This window comes from Myotis myotis, unplaced genomic scaffold (assembly GCF_014108235.1).
Source record: "Myotis myotis isolate mMyoMyo1 unplaced genomic scaffold, mMyoMyo1.p scaffold_m19_p_2, whole genome shotgun sequence".
NCBI lineage: Eukaryota > Metazoa > Chordata > Mammalia > Chiroptera > Vespertilionidae > Myotis > Myotis myotis.
Window position 1 is genome coordinate 78723869 of NW_023416324.1, and position 14109 is coordinate 78737977.

Below are 14109 nucleotides of genomic sequence, written 5' to 3' on the forward strand. Positions count from 1 at the left end.
TCTTCTTGCCTCATTACTTCTCTGCTGGCAAGCTTGACAGTTTTCAATAATTCAATCACATTAATGTGGGACTAATATATTATTGTTCCCTCAACAATTATTTTACCTCAAAGAAATAACCACACAGTGTGTTAAAATATTGAAATCAAAGCTAAAGGGGGTTGTAGATTTTTCCACATTTCCAAAAATCCTACTAATTTTCTATTCTGAAGTTTTGTCTTATTTTACCCAGCTCTTTTCCATGTCTCTTCCATTCAAAGCTTAGAGATGAAGTCTGTCCCACACATCAATTCAGAGCCTCCAAGAAAGAGATGATTTTTGAGTCCCAGTCCATTTGGTAGGGCGCTGAGAGGGAAAATGGGACTTGCCACAGTTCAGTCTCTTATATAAATATAGACTAGTTAAAGATTCAGGTAACAGATCTTTCCTGTGAGTAAACTAAATAGGAATTACTTTACTTGGCTTGTCAAATAACTAGCTAAGAATTGTGAAAGATAAATAATTGTATTTAAGAAGGATGAGGTGCTTCTGGAGGAAGAGGGGAGTTAGTGGTGGAGGTGGCCGTGAAGCTAGGACAAGAAGCAGAAGAGTAAATAGATTAATGTTGTCCAGCACATTTGATAACTTTTTTTTAGTCTCGGTAGTTTTGGTCAGAAGTGCCACTGAAAGGTGTCTGCTCTGCAAACCTATGCCTCATACAGCATAATTATTTAGGAGCTGAAAGGTATTATAAATACTAAGATACTACAAGTTTGGTTTCACAATTTGACATATGATTTATATCCTGATTTAAATTGTTCAGTTCAGTGGCAGAGATGTATAAAAGTCTTGGAGTTAATTATTTGTATCTGATATCTAGATGATACTAGATGCTTTTTTATCTAATCAATTATTATGAGCTATATTTACAGTAATCCTATCATTAGAACCACCCTTTTGATTTACAGATGAAGAAACTAAAGCTTAGGAAGAGGATCAATAACTTTCCCAAGGCTACATAGATTTGAAATTGAGTCTATGTATAAGCTTTAAAGTTAATTATCTCAAATGGAATATTAAGCCTATGTTTTTTTCACAGATTTTTTCTCCCTAATTAGTTGGTTATTGATCGCAAATCTTATAGAATAGTTGAGAGAGAGAGAGAACATTAACATAGATTGGTTGCCTCTCCCACACCCACACCCCCAGCGGGCGTGGATAGAACCTGAAACCGGTTACGTGCCCCAGACTAGGAATCAAACCCGCTACCCTTCGGTGCGCGGGGACGACGCTCTAACATCACCGTCCAGGCCCCCTTCTATGTTTAGTGGAATATTAATGAAACTGTGTTTATTTTCTAATTCTGGTTTAAGCTTAAATATCATGAATATTGTTTTTTCAACGTTTTTATTAGTTGCTGTCTGATTTTACTAAGTGCTTACTTCTTTCTGCCCGCTTTACCAAAGGGGAGAAGTAGCGTGGGAAAGAGGTTAAATGCCTTTTTCAAAGTCCAACTTTGCAGCTAAGCGTCGTAGGAGGACGGAAGCTCCTGGCTTTGTGCCTCTGCAGTGATCCGCAGGTCTCCTTCCGCGTCTTCCCCACCCCCTCAGTTCAGCGGTTGTCCCGCTGAACTACGTTTCCCGGCGTGCCGTGCGCCAGCGAGCGCGGGCTTGACCAGCCCTTCCTTCTTTCTCGCCAATCATCCAGTCGCGGCGTGATGATGCAAATGCGTCGGGCGCTAACGATGACGGTGTCCTGGCTCGCGACCGCGGCGGCGTGGTTAGCAGCAGCTAAATAGGCGCAACAACGGCGGCGACTGCAGGGACGGCGACGCCGGGGCGGGCGCTGTGCGCAAAGGGGAGTGGTAGGCGGGCGGCGCCGGAGGCTTCAACTGCGGCAGCCACGGCTGGGGCGGCGGAAGGAGGATCCCCATCAGCCGGCGGTCGAGTGAGGCCTAAGCGGCGCGTAGAGCCGCCCGCCGTGTCCTCGGCGGGGGATCTCCATAGAGACCGTGACACATACAGAGGAGGGGGCCTGCGAGTGTCTACCGGACCCGAGCCAGCGACTCGGCCTCTGTCGCCGCCGCCGCCTTCCCTGCTGCCCGCGCACATTTTCTCTCCACTCTGCTCGCCGCCTCGCGTTTCCTGGTGTGCCTGTACCCTCCAGTGTGGGCCGCGGGGACGGACTTGTGGGCCGGGGGTGGGCGGGGGGAGGCTCTAAGGCGGCCGCCTCTGCCTCTCCCGCCCCCTTACCCGCCCCGGAGCGGGAAGCAGCGGAGGCTCCGCCATGGCCTCAGAAGCCGGAGGAATAGGAGGGGGCGGTGGCGGCAAGATCCGGACGCGGCGTTGCCACCAGGGGCCAATTAAGCCTTACCAGCAGGGGCGACCAAAGCAGCAGGTACGGGACCCCGACCCCCTAGAGGTTCTGCGGGTCGGGAACTTGGCCGGAGGGAACCGGCGGCGAGGGGCCCTGGCGCCCCACGTGGGGCGGACCGGCGGGCCCGAGGAAAGGCCCGGGCGAGGCAGCGGCAGCTCGGGCCCTGGGGTGGCGGCGGGAAGTGGGCTGAGACAGGCCGATCCTCGCGGCGCACACGTGTGGTTAGGGCCGCCTCTTCCCAACCCTCCCGGGCAGGGGCTTCCCCGGCCGGCGCATGGCGGGAACAGACATTCTAGGCCTACGGGGCGCGCTTCTTTCGGTTTTGGCGGGGATGGGAGTTGGAGGGTATTGCTCACGTCCTCTCGAGGGAGAAAGGAAGGAGATGTGGCTGGAGGCCCCTGCGCGAGTTTTTTTCTAGTCTCCTGCGTTTCAATGCTCGTGGGGAGGGAGCTCCGAGGAAATTTGTCTCCGGGGCGCCGGGGATTGGCGGGGGCCCGTTACTCAGAAAGTGGACTCACCTAGGCTCGACCTAGTAGTGAGTTCCTCCTCTCCCCTGCCCGTGTACCCTCCCCAGTCTAAGAGCATTGGTTTAGTTTTGGTTTTTTTCCCCCTTAACCGGGTTACAGTTACCTTGGCACTGGGGCATTTTGAAAGTCCCTGTCTACCCTTAACGTCTTTTATCCGCTGCGAGAGTCTTCCCTTCCCTTATCTGTCCCCGACCCCATCTCCCCTCCACCCCCTGCTATTTTGGAGGTTAGAATTGGCCATTATGCGTCGTTGACCGGGATGCCACTTCCGATCTCATGCACAAAATATTTTAATATTACGGGGTGTATTCCACAACTTTTGACACCCAGGAATGTTGGTGGTGGTATATTATTTAACCACCGTGTGTGCTCTCGGGTGTTTGAAATTATGAAAAGGAATTTTTCCTAATTGTAAATGAGATAATTGATTCTGAGGCAATTCCATTTTTAAATGTTACTTGTTTGTTACGGGGATTGAGTAGGGAAATGCTAACTTATTTTAATAAAAATCATTTATAAAACTCGGTGATACTAAGGTGGGAAGTGTGTGTTTTAAACTTGTTGAAAAGCAAAAATATATCGAAGAGTCTGATAACTTGTTGCATGCTCTTAAAGGTAGACTTCCTAGATTGCTTTATGCTGGGTGATGATGAATATTGGACACTTTAATGTTTGCTGGTGGTGTTAGGTTGTATCATTAAACAGTTTTAAAAGTAAAGGCTTGAAGGAAATTTTTAATAGCAAAATTGTGGTTTATAATATTTGGTAGCCCTTTACTAACGGTTAGAAGTCTAGGCATTAGTATTATTCCCACCACTTTTTCCCCAGATATGTAAAGCAAGTGCTTAGTATTCAGATTTCTTTGTGAGAACAGGGGTATATGCAGGCAGATTTAAAATTAGAATTCAGGTCACAAGCCTGGCCATTTAACCTAATCCTTTTGTAGAATGGAAGTTAGACACATGCTTTCTGTTTCTCCTGAAGAATAAATGTCTCTGAGTACTTTCTTAGATCTCCTTAAAAGAAAATTAATACATAAAAAAATGAAACGTTTTAAATACAGGTCATTGTCTGCACAGAGTTTAGAAAGGAGCTAATATATTCCAGGTGGCAAAAGTTATCATAGCTTATTTTTAAATGTACATAGATTAAAATCTAAATTTGGGTAAATGATGCCTTAACAGCAGAACACCTATCATCCAATCTGTCTTAGAGCTGATATAATTTTAGGTTGTGTAGTTTGTTTGAGAGCTTGATTACTTATTTCCCAATCTAAAATACTTTTAGCTTCTTGCCTCAGCCATTTAATTGAAAAAATACATTTTTAGCTTTTGAATTGGTATTAAAGATGTTTGGGGATTTGTTGATCAACATTGTAGGTGTTACTTAATATTGTCCGAAATTACCAAAGAAAAGTATCCAGGAATATCCAAAATAATAAAATAAGGCGTTTGTTTACTCCTTACTGGAACTTTTGTGGACTTGGTGTCTACTATCCTAGGCTGTCACCTCTGTTTTGCAGCAGCTGCTGAGTCATCATGAGCACCAAGCAACTTCATGACATGGCATGTTTTATATTAATGTTACTTGATTAAGTGTCCAAGGGTTTCTGAGCAAAAATGACATTTTTGGTTACGTAGTAGAGGGTTGGATAAGAATGAGAGCTCTGGCACTGCTAGTTAATGGATGTTTGCCATTGCCTGTCAGGCCAACTGGCTTGTGCAGTCACGCAGTACCTGGGACTTTTGCATGTGTTCAACTGACTTGTAATTTCCTGTTTTGACTTTTCTGGGTTAACTCTGCTGAAATATATCTAAAGTTTGCATTTTTTACTTTTAACTCCTGCTCTTTAAAATGCCATCTTGCTTGAAGTTGTGGAGACAGAAATCCATTGTCTTACTCAACTAACTGAAGTGTAGTAAGATTGTAGAATCATAAGTGAAGAACATCCCTTGAATATTGTAAGTTGATCATTCTCACTCGCCTTCTCAGCCTACTCCCTAATTCTTAGCCCATATGCATTTAGGAAATGGTGTCATTTTTCTAGTTGGGAGTGAACAGGTCACTTAAGAGGATGTGGTTAGTTCTTGTCACCTGTTCAGTCTCCTTTCCAATTTCCTTTTTATGTAGATTATCAGGTCCAGACCTCTGGAAGGTCAAGCTGCTTTTCTTAATAACCACCACAAAACCCTTGAGCTCATTGGCAAACCAGAACCTTGCCTCTGGAAGAATCTATTGCCACCTCCTGGTGAGAGGGAACTACTTATTTTTGCCCTTTTGGGGGATGTGCTTCAGAGGTTTTGTCTTCTGGTTTGGAGCTAAGGGAATCAATCCACTTATTTTATCTTCCTACTAGAGGCCCAGTGCACAAAATTTGTGCACTGGTAGGATCTTAATGGCTGCTGGCTGCTGGCCGGGTGCTCCTTCCCCTTCCCCGCCCCGCCCCCTGGTCAAGCTCCCTGACAAACTTCCAATTTTGTGTACTACATTTTATATAGGAGGATATGTAGTGTTTGTCTAACAAATCACTTCGTGCATTTAGCTATTTCAGAAATAGGGGGAGGAAACCCCTTTATTAAGTAGCTTTGATCAGGAGTCTGGGCAAACTTTCTGTAAAGAACTAGATAGTATTTTAGGTTTGTTGCTGCAAGTTCTTTGTTTTGTTTTTTTATAACTCTTTAAAAATGTAAATACCATTCTTAGCCTGGGGACTGTATAAAAACGGACCAAGAGCTGAATTTGGCCTATAGACCATAGTTTGCCTAACCTGGCTTTATATAACTAGAGGCCTGGTGCACAAAATTCGTGCATGGGGCAGGGGCTGCCCTCAGCCCAGCCTGCACCCTCTCCAATCTGGGATCCCTCTCACAATCTGGGACCGCTGGCTCCTAACTGCTCACCTGCCAGCCTGCCTGCCTGATTGCCCCTAACTGCCCCCCCCCCCCCAGCCTGATCACCCCTAACCGCCTTTGCCTGCCGGCCTGGTCGGCCCCAACTGCCCCCCTCTGCCGGCCTGGTTGCCCCTCACTGACCCCCTGCTGGCCTGGTCGCCCCATGAAGCCTGCTGTTCAGTCGTTTGATCGTCCCTCATTAACCCCCCTACTGGCCTTGTTGCCCCACGCAGCCTGCTGTTTGGTCGTCTGTCTGGTTGTTTTGGTCGTGACACCCCCTGGCTTTTTATATATTAGGACTAGAGGCCTGGTGCACAAAAATTTGTGCACTGGTAGGGGGGTGTCCCTCAGCCTGGCCTGTGCCCTCTCACAGTCTGGGACCTCTCAGGTGATGACCATCTGCTGGCTGAGACCTCCCCAGGGGATTGGGCCTAAGCTGGCAATCAGACATTCCTCTGGCAGCCTGGCAGCCCTCAGGGGATGTCCACTTGCCAGCGGGGAGCAGACCTAAGCTGCAGTTGGACATCCTTAGCGCTGCTGAGGAGGCAGGAGAGGCTCCCACCACCACCGCTGTACTGGCAGCCATCAGCCTGGCTTGTGGCTGAGCTCCATGTGGGAGCTCACTGACCAAAAGAGGGCAACTCCTGCATTGAGCGTCTGCCCCCCGGTGGTCAGTGTGTGTCATAGTGACCAGTCATTCCCAGTCTTTCTGCTGTTAGGGTCAGTTTGCATATTACCCTTTTACTATATAGGATAGAGGCCTGGTGCACGGGTGGGGGCCGGCTGGTTTGCCCTGAATGGTTTCCCGGATCAGGGTGGGGGTCCTGCTTGGGTGCCTGGCCAGCCTGGGTGAGGGGCTGATGGCTGTTTGCAGACTGGTCACACCCCCTTCAGGGTGGGGGTCCCCACTGGGGTGCCTGGCCAGCCTGGATGAGGGGCTGATGGCTCTTTCAGGCTGGCCACACCCCCTTTAGGGTGGGCGTCCCCATTGGGATGCCTGGCCAGTCTGGATGAGGCCCTGAGGGCTGTTTTCAGGCAGGCCAAGCCTGCAACTGAAGCTCCCAGTCTCTCCCTTTTTTTTCTTTTTTATTCTGGGATTTATTTACCTTCTGTAATTGAATCTTTGTTGTGGCTGCAGCTCCGAGACTAGCTGGCTGAAAGCAGGTATCTGGGGTTTGTTTAGCTTCTATAATTGCAACATTGTTGCATCCGGAGCTCAGAGTTGTGCTGCGGCAGGTGGGGAACCTTGGCTTCCTCCATCGTTGGGGCAACCAAGCCTCATGTTTGCCTCAGCTGCGTGGCTGCCAGCTGCCATCTTGGTTGGCAGTTAATTTGCATATCCTGCTGATTAGCCAGTGAGAAGCGTAGCGGAGGTATGGTTAGTTACCATGTTTGTCTATTATTAGATAGGATGTGTTTGTTGGTTTGTTTTAGTACCTTCCACATGATACTTTGTTCCAAATAAGTATGTTATGCTTGTTATCTGTAGGCCAAAGCATGTTCTTAGTTTTGAAAAGGAGGGATATTTATTTATTTATTATTTATTACTTTTTTTAATCCTCACCTGAGGATATTTTCCCATTGATTTTTAGAGAGAGTGGAAGAGAGAGGGAAGACAGAGAAATAACGATGTGAGAGAAATATATAGATCGGTTGCCTCCTCTATGAATGCAGACCAGGGCCCTTGCAGAGGAGAAGCCTACAACCAAGGTACATGCCCTTGAGGGGAATCAAACCTGGGACCCTTTGGTCTGCAGGCCGACGCTCTATCCCAGTGGTTCTCAACCTTCCTAATGCTGCAACCCTTTAATACAGTTCCTCATGTTGTGGTGACCCCCAGCCATAAAATTATTTTCGTTGCTACTTCATAACTGTAATTTTGCTACTGTTATGAATCGTAATGTAAATATCTGATATGCTATATGTGTTTTCTGATCGTCGCGACCCACAGGTTGAAAACCGCTGCTTATCCACTGAGCCAAACTGGCTAGGGTGAAAAGGAGGGATATTTAGAGGTTGAATACCTAACTCATTCCTGAAGTCACTAAGTAATTTTGATTTTTACTTTATCTTCTTCATCTTAGATATTTAATTCTATTCACGGAAATAATAGAAATGGAAATAGGTGATCAGGGAAAAGTGCTATAATGGAGTCAGAGTATTTGGGTTGGGTCCGTGTTCTGTCAGGACTTGGAATAAACTTGTAAATAAACACAAGTTATTTAAGTTCTTTGTGTTCTATTTACTCATCTGTAAAGTGGAAATTGTTGTGAGGGTTAAATGAGATAAGTAAAGCTCTTTGACCAGAGCTTGGCATATAAAGTAAGGACTCATTTGAAATTGTTGTGATTAAATAGAACCTTTTGGTTTATTTTATTTTATTTAAAAAAATGTATCTTTATTGATTTCAGAGAGGAAGGGAGAGGGAGAGATAGAAACATCAATGATGAGAGAAAATCGTTGATTGGCTGCCTCCTGCACACCCCTTACTGGGGATTGAGCCTGCAACCCAGGCCTATGCCCTTGACCAGAATCAAACTCGGGACACTTCAGTCTGCAGGCCAGCGCTCTATCTACTGAGCCAAACTGGGTAGAGCTATTTTATTTATTTTTATGTTAATCCTCACTCAAGGATATATTTTCCATTGATTTTTAGAGAGAGTGGAAGGGAGGAAATGGGGAGGGAGGAGAGAGAAAGAAAGATCCATGTGAGAGAGACACATGGATTGGTTGCCTCCCAAACTCACCTCAACTGACCGACGGGGCCTGGAATGAACCCAGGTACTTGCCCTTAACTGGGAATGGAATCCTCGATCTTTCCAGGCAAGGGCCGATGCTCTAACCACTGAGTACAGGAACCAGGGCAGAACTTTTTGATTTAAATGTTATAATTGTCTCTGAATGTTGCTGCCTCTTTTTTTTTTTTTAAATATATTTTTATTGATTAAGATATTACATATGTGTCCTTGTCCCCACGTTACCCTCTACCCCCCCCCCCCCGCTCATGCCCTCACCCCCCCCCCCCCCCCCCGTTGTCCGTGTCCATTGGTTAGGCCTATATGCCTGCATGTAAGTCCTTTGGTTGATCTTTCCCCCTTACCCCCACCCTCCCCTACCCTCCCTCCAAAGCCCGACAGTCCAATCAATGCCTCTCCGTCTCTGGATCAGTCCTTGTTCATCAGTTTATGTTGTTCATTATATTCCACAAATGAGTGAGATCATGTGGTATATATCTGCTCTCCAGTTCCATCCATGCTGTGGCAAATGGTAAGAGTTCCTTTTTCTTCTTCCTCTTCTTAAAGAATACCTTTCAGCATTTCATATAATGCTGGTTTGGTGGTGATGGACTCCTTTAGCTTTTTCTTATCTGTGAAGCTCTTTCTCTGACCTTCTATTCTGAATGATAGCTTTGCTGGATAAAGTAATCTTGGTTGCAGGTTCATGCTATTCATCACTTTGAATATTTCTTGCCACTCCCTTCTGGCCTGCATGGTTTCTGTTGAGAAATCAGCTGACAGTCGTATGGGTACTCCCTTGTAGGTAACTGACTTTCTTTCTCTTGCTGCTTTTAAGATTCTCTCTTTATCTTTTGCTCTTGGCATTTTAATTATGATGTGTCTTGGTGTGGTCCTCTTTGGATTCCTTTTTTTGGGGTTCTCTGCGCTTCCTGGACTTGGAAGTCTATTTCTTTCACCAGGTGGGGGAAGTTTTCTGTCATTATTTCTTCAAATAGGTTTTCAATATCTTGCCCTCTCTCTTCTTCTGGTACCCCTATAATTCTGATGTTGGTACGCTTGAAGTTGTCCCAGAGGCTCCTTACACTATCTTCATATTTTTGGAATCTCTTCTTTTTTCTTTTTCAGTTGGGTATTTTTTGTTTCTTTGTATTTGAAATCTTTGACTTGATTTTTGGGATCCTCTTGTCTGCTGTTGGATCTCCGTATATTATTCTTTATTTCAGTCAGTGTATGCTTAATTTCTAGTTGGTCCTTTTTCATGTCCTCCATGGTCTCACTATACTTATTGAGGGACTCATTAAATTTATCGGCGGTTTCCATAAAATTCTTGAAAAACCTTATAAACGTGGCCTTGAACTCTATATCCAGTCGTTTGCTTTCCTTCATTTCTGCCATTTGTGACCTGTTTCTTTGTCTCCGCATTTTGGCTGCTTCCCTGTGTTGATAGAGTGGCTTTGTGTGCTAGGTGTCCTGTAGGGCCCAGTGGCTCAGCCTCCCCAGTTACCTGAGATGGACACTCTTGGTGCACCCCCTTGTGGGCTTTGTGCACAGTGTTGTTGTAGCTATGCCTTGGTTGTTGTAGGATCACTGGGAGGAATTGACCTCCAGGGCAATTGGCAGCCAGAATCAGCTGTGTCTGCAGTAGGAGAACTTCTGTGCTGGAGACACCCTTCTGGGGCAAGACTTGCTTCAGTGGGGCTTTGGTGCTCACTGAGTCTGCTCCCTGAGTGTGTCCCTTATGGATCTGAGGAGTTGTGATCTGGATGGTTCCCCTCTGACCACTGGGTACAATGGCTCTTGGATCTAAGGAGGTGCTAATTTAGCCTCTGCCTGAGGTTACACAGCAGGAACTATGAAGAGAACTGCAGATACCCCTTCCCTTTTTTTGGAGTTTGGAAGTGCCCTGATGATGCTCAGCTGTGTAGCAATGCAAGCCGCTGTGGGGCCTTGGGCCTTCTCTTGGAAGCTCTGGGTCTATCTGGCCCGGCTGCGGTTAGGTAATTACAGGTTGCAAATGGCCGGGGCATTCATATGCAAAAGCCTCTGCCGTAGCCTGGGCGGGGCGGGGTCTCAAGGAATCAAAGGGTGGAGAAAGCAGCTATGGTGGAGCCTCAGCCCTGCCCTAAGGAGTCGAGAGTCCCAGTGATCCGGCAATGGCTGCAAGCACCTCTGAGGGAAAGCCGCTCTCAAGCTCGCCCACTGCCAGACAGTCCAGTATCTCCCCGTATGAGTCCTGGGTCCCCAGAGACTTCCCGGAACCAGATTTCAGAGCCGTCGGGAGCTTGTGTCTCCCTCCGGATTCAAAAAGACAGCCGCGTCCTCAGGTGCGAGACCCTTTCCGCGCGCGAGCCCCCGTACCTCTGCACTCCGCCTCCGCAGCTCCTCCCGCTCGCAGTGTGCTTTTCTTTCCTTCTAGTTGTAGAATTTACACTCAGCCAGCCCTCCTGTAGTTCTGGATGATGTCCACCTTGTGTTTTTGATGCATTTATCGATTGTTGTGGGAAGCAGAAATTTCCCGGTGTTTATCTATGCCGCCATCTTAGTTTCTTCCATGTTGCTGCCTCTTTGTAAAGGTTTTTTTTCCTTTATGTGCTCAAGCTCAATCTTTTATAGGTTCATTTTGGATTTAAGGACTGGTTTGTTGAGTGATGAGGCCAAACCATAAACTATTACTACTCTCTTAAGTACTTTTAAAGTGTTTTCCTTATAGAAATGCCAGTCATTTAAGTGTATAGGAAAATAAATTCAGGTATTAAGTTGTTTCAAGCAGTTGTGATGAGAGGCTCTTATGTGTGATATTGTATCAGTTTACTTACTAATTTTTCTAATAAGATTCATGACCATAAAGCCCACATGTTGTCTCCATTTCCTGGGAAGTCTTCTGAGGAGGCAGTTATATATTAGTTTGAAGTAAAATGAACACTTCGATCTGGTTTGGCTCAGTGGATAGAGCATCACTAATTAAAACATTTTCATTAGGTACAGCATATTGGAAAAATGTAATGGTCATGGTTGTAATATATTTTTAAAAGATTCTTCTGTTTTGGGAAGCACATACACAATGTTTTGCCACCAAATACAATTTACTGTGTTTACTGTCAGAAACAGGATAGTACAATGCCTTTTCTGTCTATAGATATTTCAGTTTGTCAGTTTGTTAGATTTCACTTATCTTTTTCATTGTGTGATTTAAGAAATAAAATCTTATAGATGTGTAAAAGTGGCAATGTCTTATAGACACGTGTGAGTGAATTAAGCTAAATTGCATTAGCTTTTTATTGGGTCTCCTATATTGCTGGCTTGAAGGTCCTTTTAGGGACACCTTTTCTTATCCTTGTTTGATTACTGTTAATTTTCAATACCACCTCTATAATATGGATAACTAAAAATAAGACTAAGCCAGGTCATATTTCTCCTTACTGAAATAATGATAGAGTTTTGAAGGAATTGGAAATGTGTAGCCAATTATAGTTTTTAATTTTTTAGCCAGAATAATTTTTATGCTCATGTTTTTTGACTTGATCTCTTGAAGTTTAGAAGAGAAATGAAAAGTTTGGATTTCAAGTGGCTAGAAAGATTTGGATTAGTTTCTAACACTTAATAGTTTAGATTTGTGGGTTAAATTCAGATCATTATAACTGCATTAGAATTTGAATACTTGATTACTTTAGAATGGCATATATGCTTTTGCTATTTAGTGTTTTTTATAATTAGTGTCATGTGAAGTCTTGGGTTGTTAGCTCTTGTTCTTCACTTGGGCTTGGACAGAGCAAGGGGGAACACCGATTAGACAGATTATCTATATTTATATCTCTCTCTATATATAAAAGCCTAAGGGACCATCCGACTGTTCTACCGGTAGCTATGCTGCGTAATGACCACCAGGGGGCAGACGCTCAGTGCACAGGTATGGAAACATGGAACAGACTGATGAATCTCAGGGGGGAGGGGGATAGGGGGGAGGGCGGGAAAAGATTAACCAAAGATCTTATATGCATACTAGAGGCCCGGTGCATGGATTTGTGCACTGGTGGGGTCCCTCTGCTGACCTGTGGAGATTGGGCCAAAACTGGCAGTCCGACATCCCCCGAGGGGTCCCGGATTGTGAGAGGGTGCAGGCCAGGCCGAGGGACTGCACCAGGCCTCGAGTATATATATAAAAGCCTAAGCGACCGTCCTACCAGTAGCTATGACATGCACTGACCACCAGGGGGCAGACGCTCAACACAGGAGCTGTTGAGCTGCAGTGACTTGGCAGCTGTGGTTCTCAGGTGATGCACCTGGAACCAGAGAGGAGGGAGCCCGATTCCAGGGTGCGTCACCCGAGAACTGTCCTTTCGCAATCCGGGACCCTTAGGGGATGTCGGAGAGCCAGTTTGGGCCCGATCCCCGCAGGCCAGGCCGAGGGACCCCAATCTGTGCACCGGGCCTCTAGTATGAAATAGGACTTTTAAAAAGTTTGGAAAGGAGAGCCTGGTGGCATGGGAGTTTAGTGGGTAAGGAGAATGTACACAGAAACTTGAAAGAGAACTAAGTCAATTACAGTCCTCAACAAAATAAAGGTACCTGAAAGAGCAGACAGAAATCAGAACAGCTGTATATTCTGGTGGAATGGAGCTCTAGAACCTGAAAACTGAAGATGGATTGTATTTGATATTTACAGTTAGAGATCCAGTGAAGTTATTTGAGAAAGGATAGTCTATAATCTGGATACTACTATTTAATAGAGGATCATGTGAAGAAAAGAGTTGAAAAAAATATCTTTTTCATTACAAATGAGTTCTGAGTTAGGATTGTAGAAGAGCCTTGCCCTTCTCACCCTTCTTTCATCCTTGAACTCAGGTTAAATATAATTTGAAAAACTAATATATTCACAGTCCTTATACATTGAATATGTTTAATATGTGTGTAGTATTGAATTGAATTTATTTCTGATCCCAAATTGAGTGCTTATTATAAATCTCAGTGGCATTTTTAATGTGTTGTGCCACATGCAGAACCCTTAGTTCCTGGAAAGAAAACACCCAGTCGGTTTAACCAGCCTGAGTTTAAACATTCACTCCTTTATCCTTGAATCCAACTTTATTAGTTATGATTATCTAGTGTAAGACTTTGCTTTAGAATTACAAGGAGTATTTTTAAGATTTTAATACACCATTTATTTTGTTGATTTTTCTAAGACCTTCATTAATTTTGCTTTTTTTAGTTACTTTTCTGCTTTTCTTTTATTTAGTTGGCTTTGTGTTATTTGTCATTCCAGAGGATGGTTCAGTTTTCCTGTGCTCTTGGATAGCTTCACTTTTTTTTTTTTTTTTTGAGGAAGGGTTATTAGTGTAGCAATAAAAATAATACTTGCTTAAGGTGAAACTATTACAACAAGCAAATGTATTATTTATTTTTAAATTCTAGAATTACTGATGTCCTTTTTAGAGTAGAGATGCATTGTTTAGAAACTTGTCATGGAATATTCATATGTGGGAACAAGAGGGTGGTTGAGTAGTGCAGTTGTAGATAAATTAAAACCATCTACCAACTGATCTGTGCCTTGTACATACCTGGTGCCTGCCCTCCCAGAACTGATGCTCTAATGGAGGTGAT

The 14109-nt window shown here is 44.8% G+C and overlaps 1 protein-coding gene across 8 annotated transcripts in view; it reads left to right on the plus strand.

The window, feature by feature from the left end:
• The first annotated feature begins 1819 nt into the window (after window positions 1-1819).
• Window positions 1820-14109, plus strand: part of NUP153 (nucleoporin 153) — a 77028-nt gene continuing 64738 nt past the window's right edge. For 2 of the 8 annotated variants that reach the window (XM_036353002.1, XM_036353007.1), the window contains exon 1: window positions 1823-2376. In XM_036353002.1, the coding sequence (XP_036208895.1) occupies window positions 2266-2376 (111 nt within the window). In that variant the 5' untranslated portion in view covers window positions 1823-2265. Of the gene's footprint in view, window positions 2377-12370; window positions 12419-14109 lie in introns of those variants that run through there. The other 6 variants (XM_036353005.1, XM_036353001.1, XM_036353010.1 and 3 more) reach the window with 5 other exon arrangements.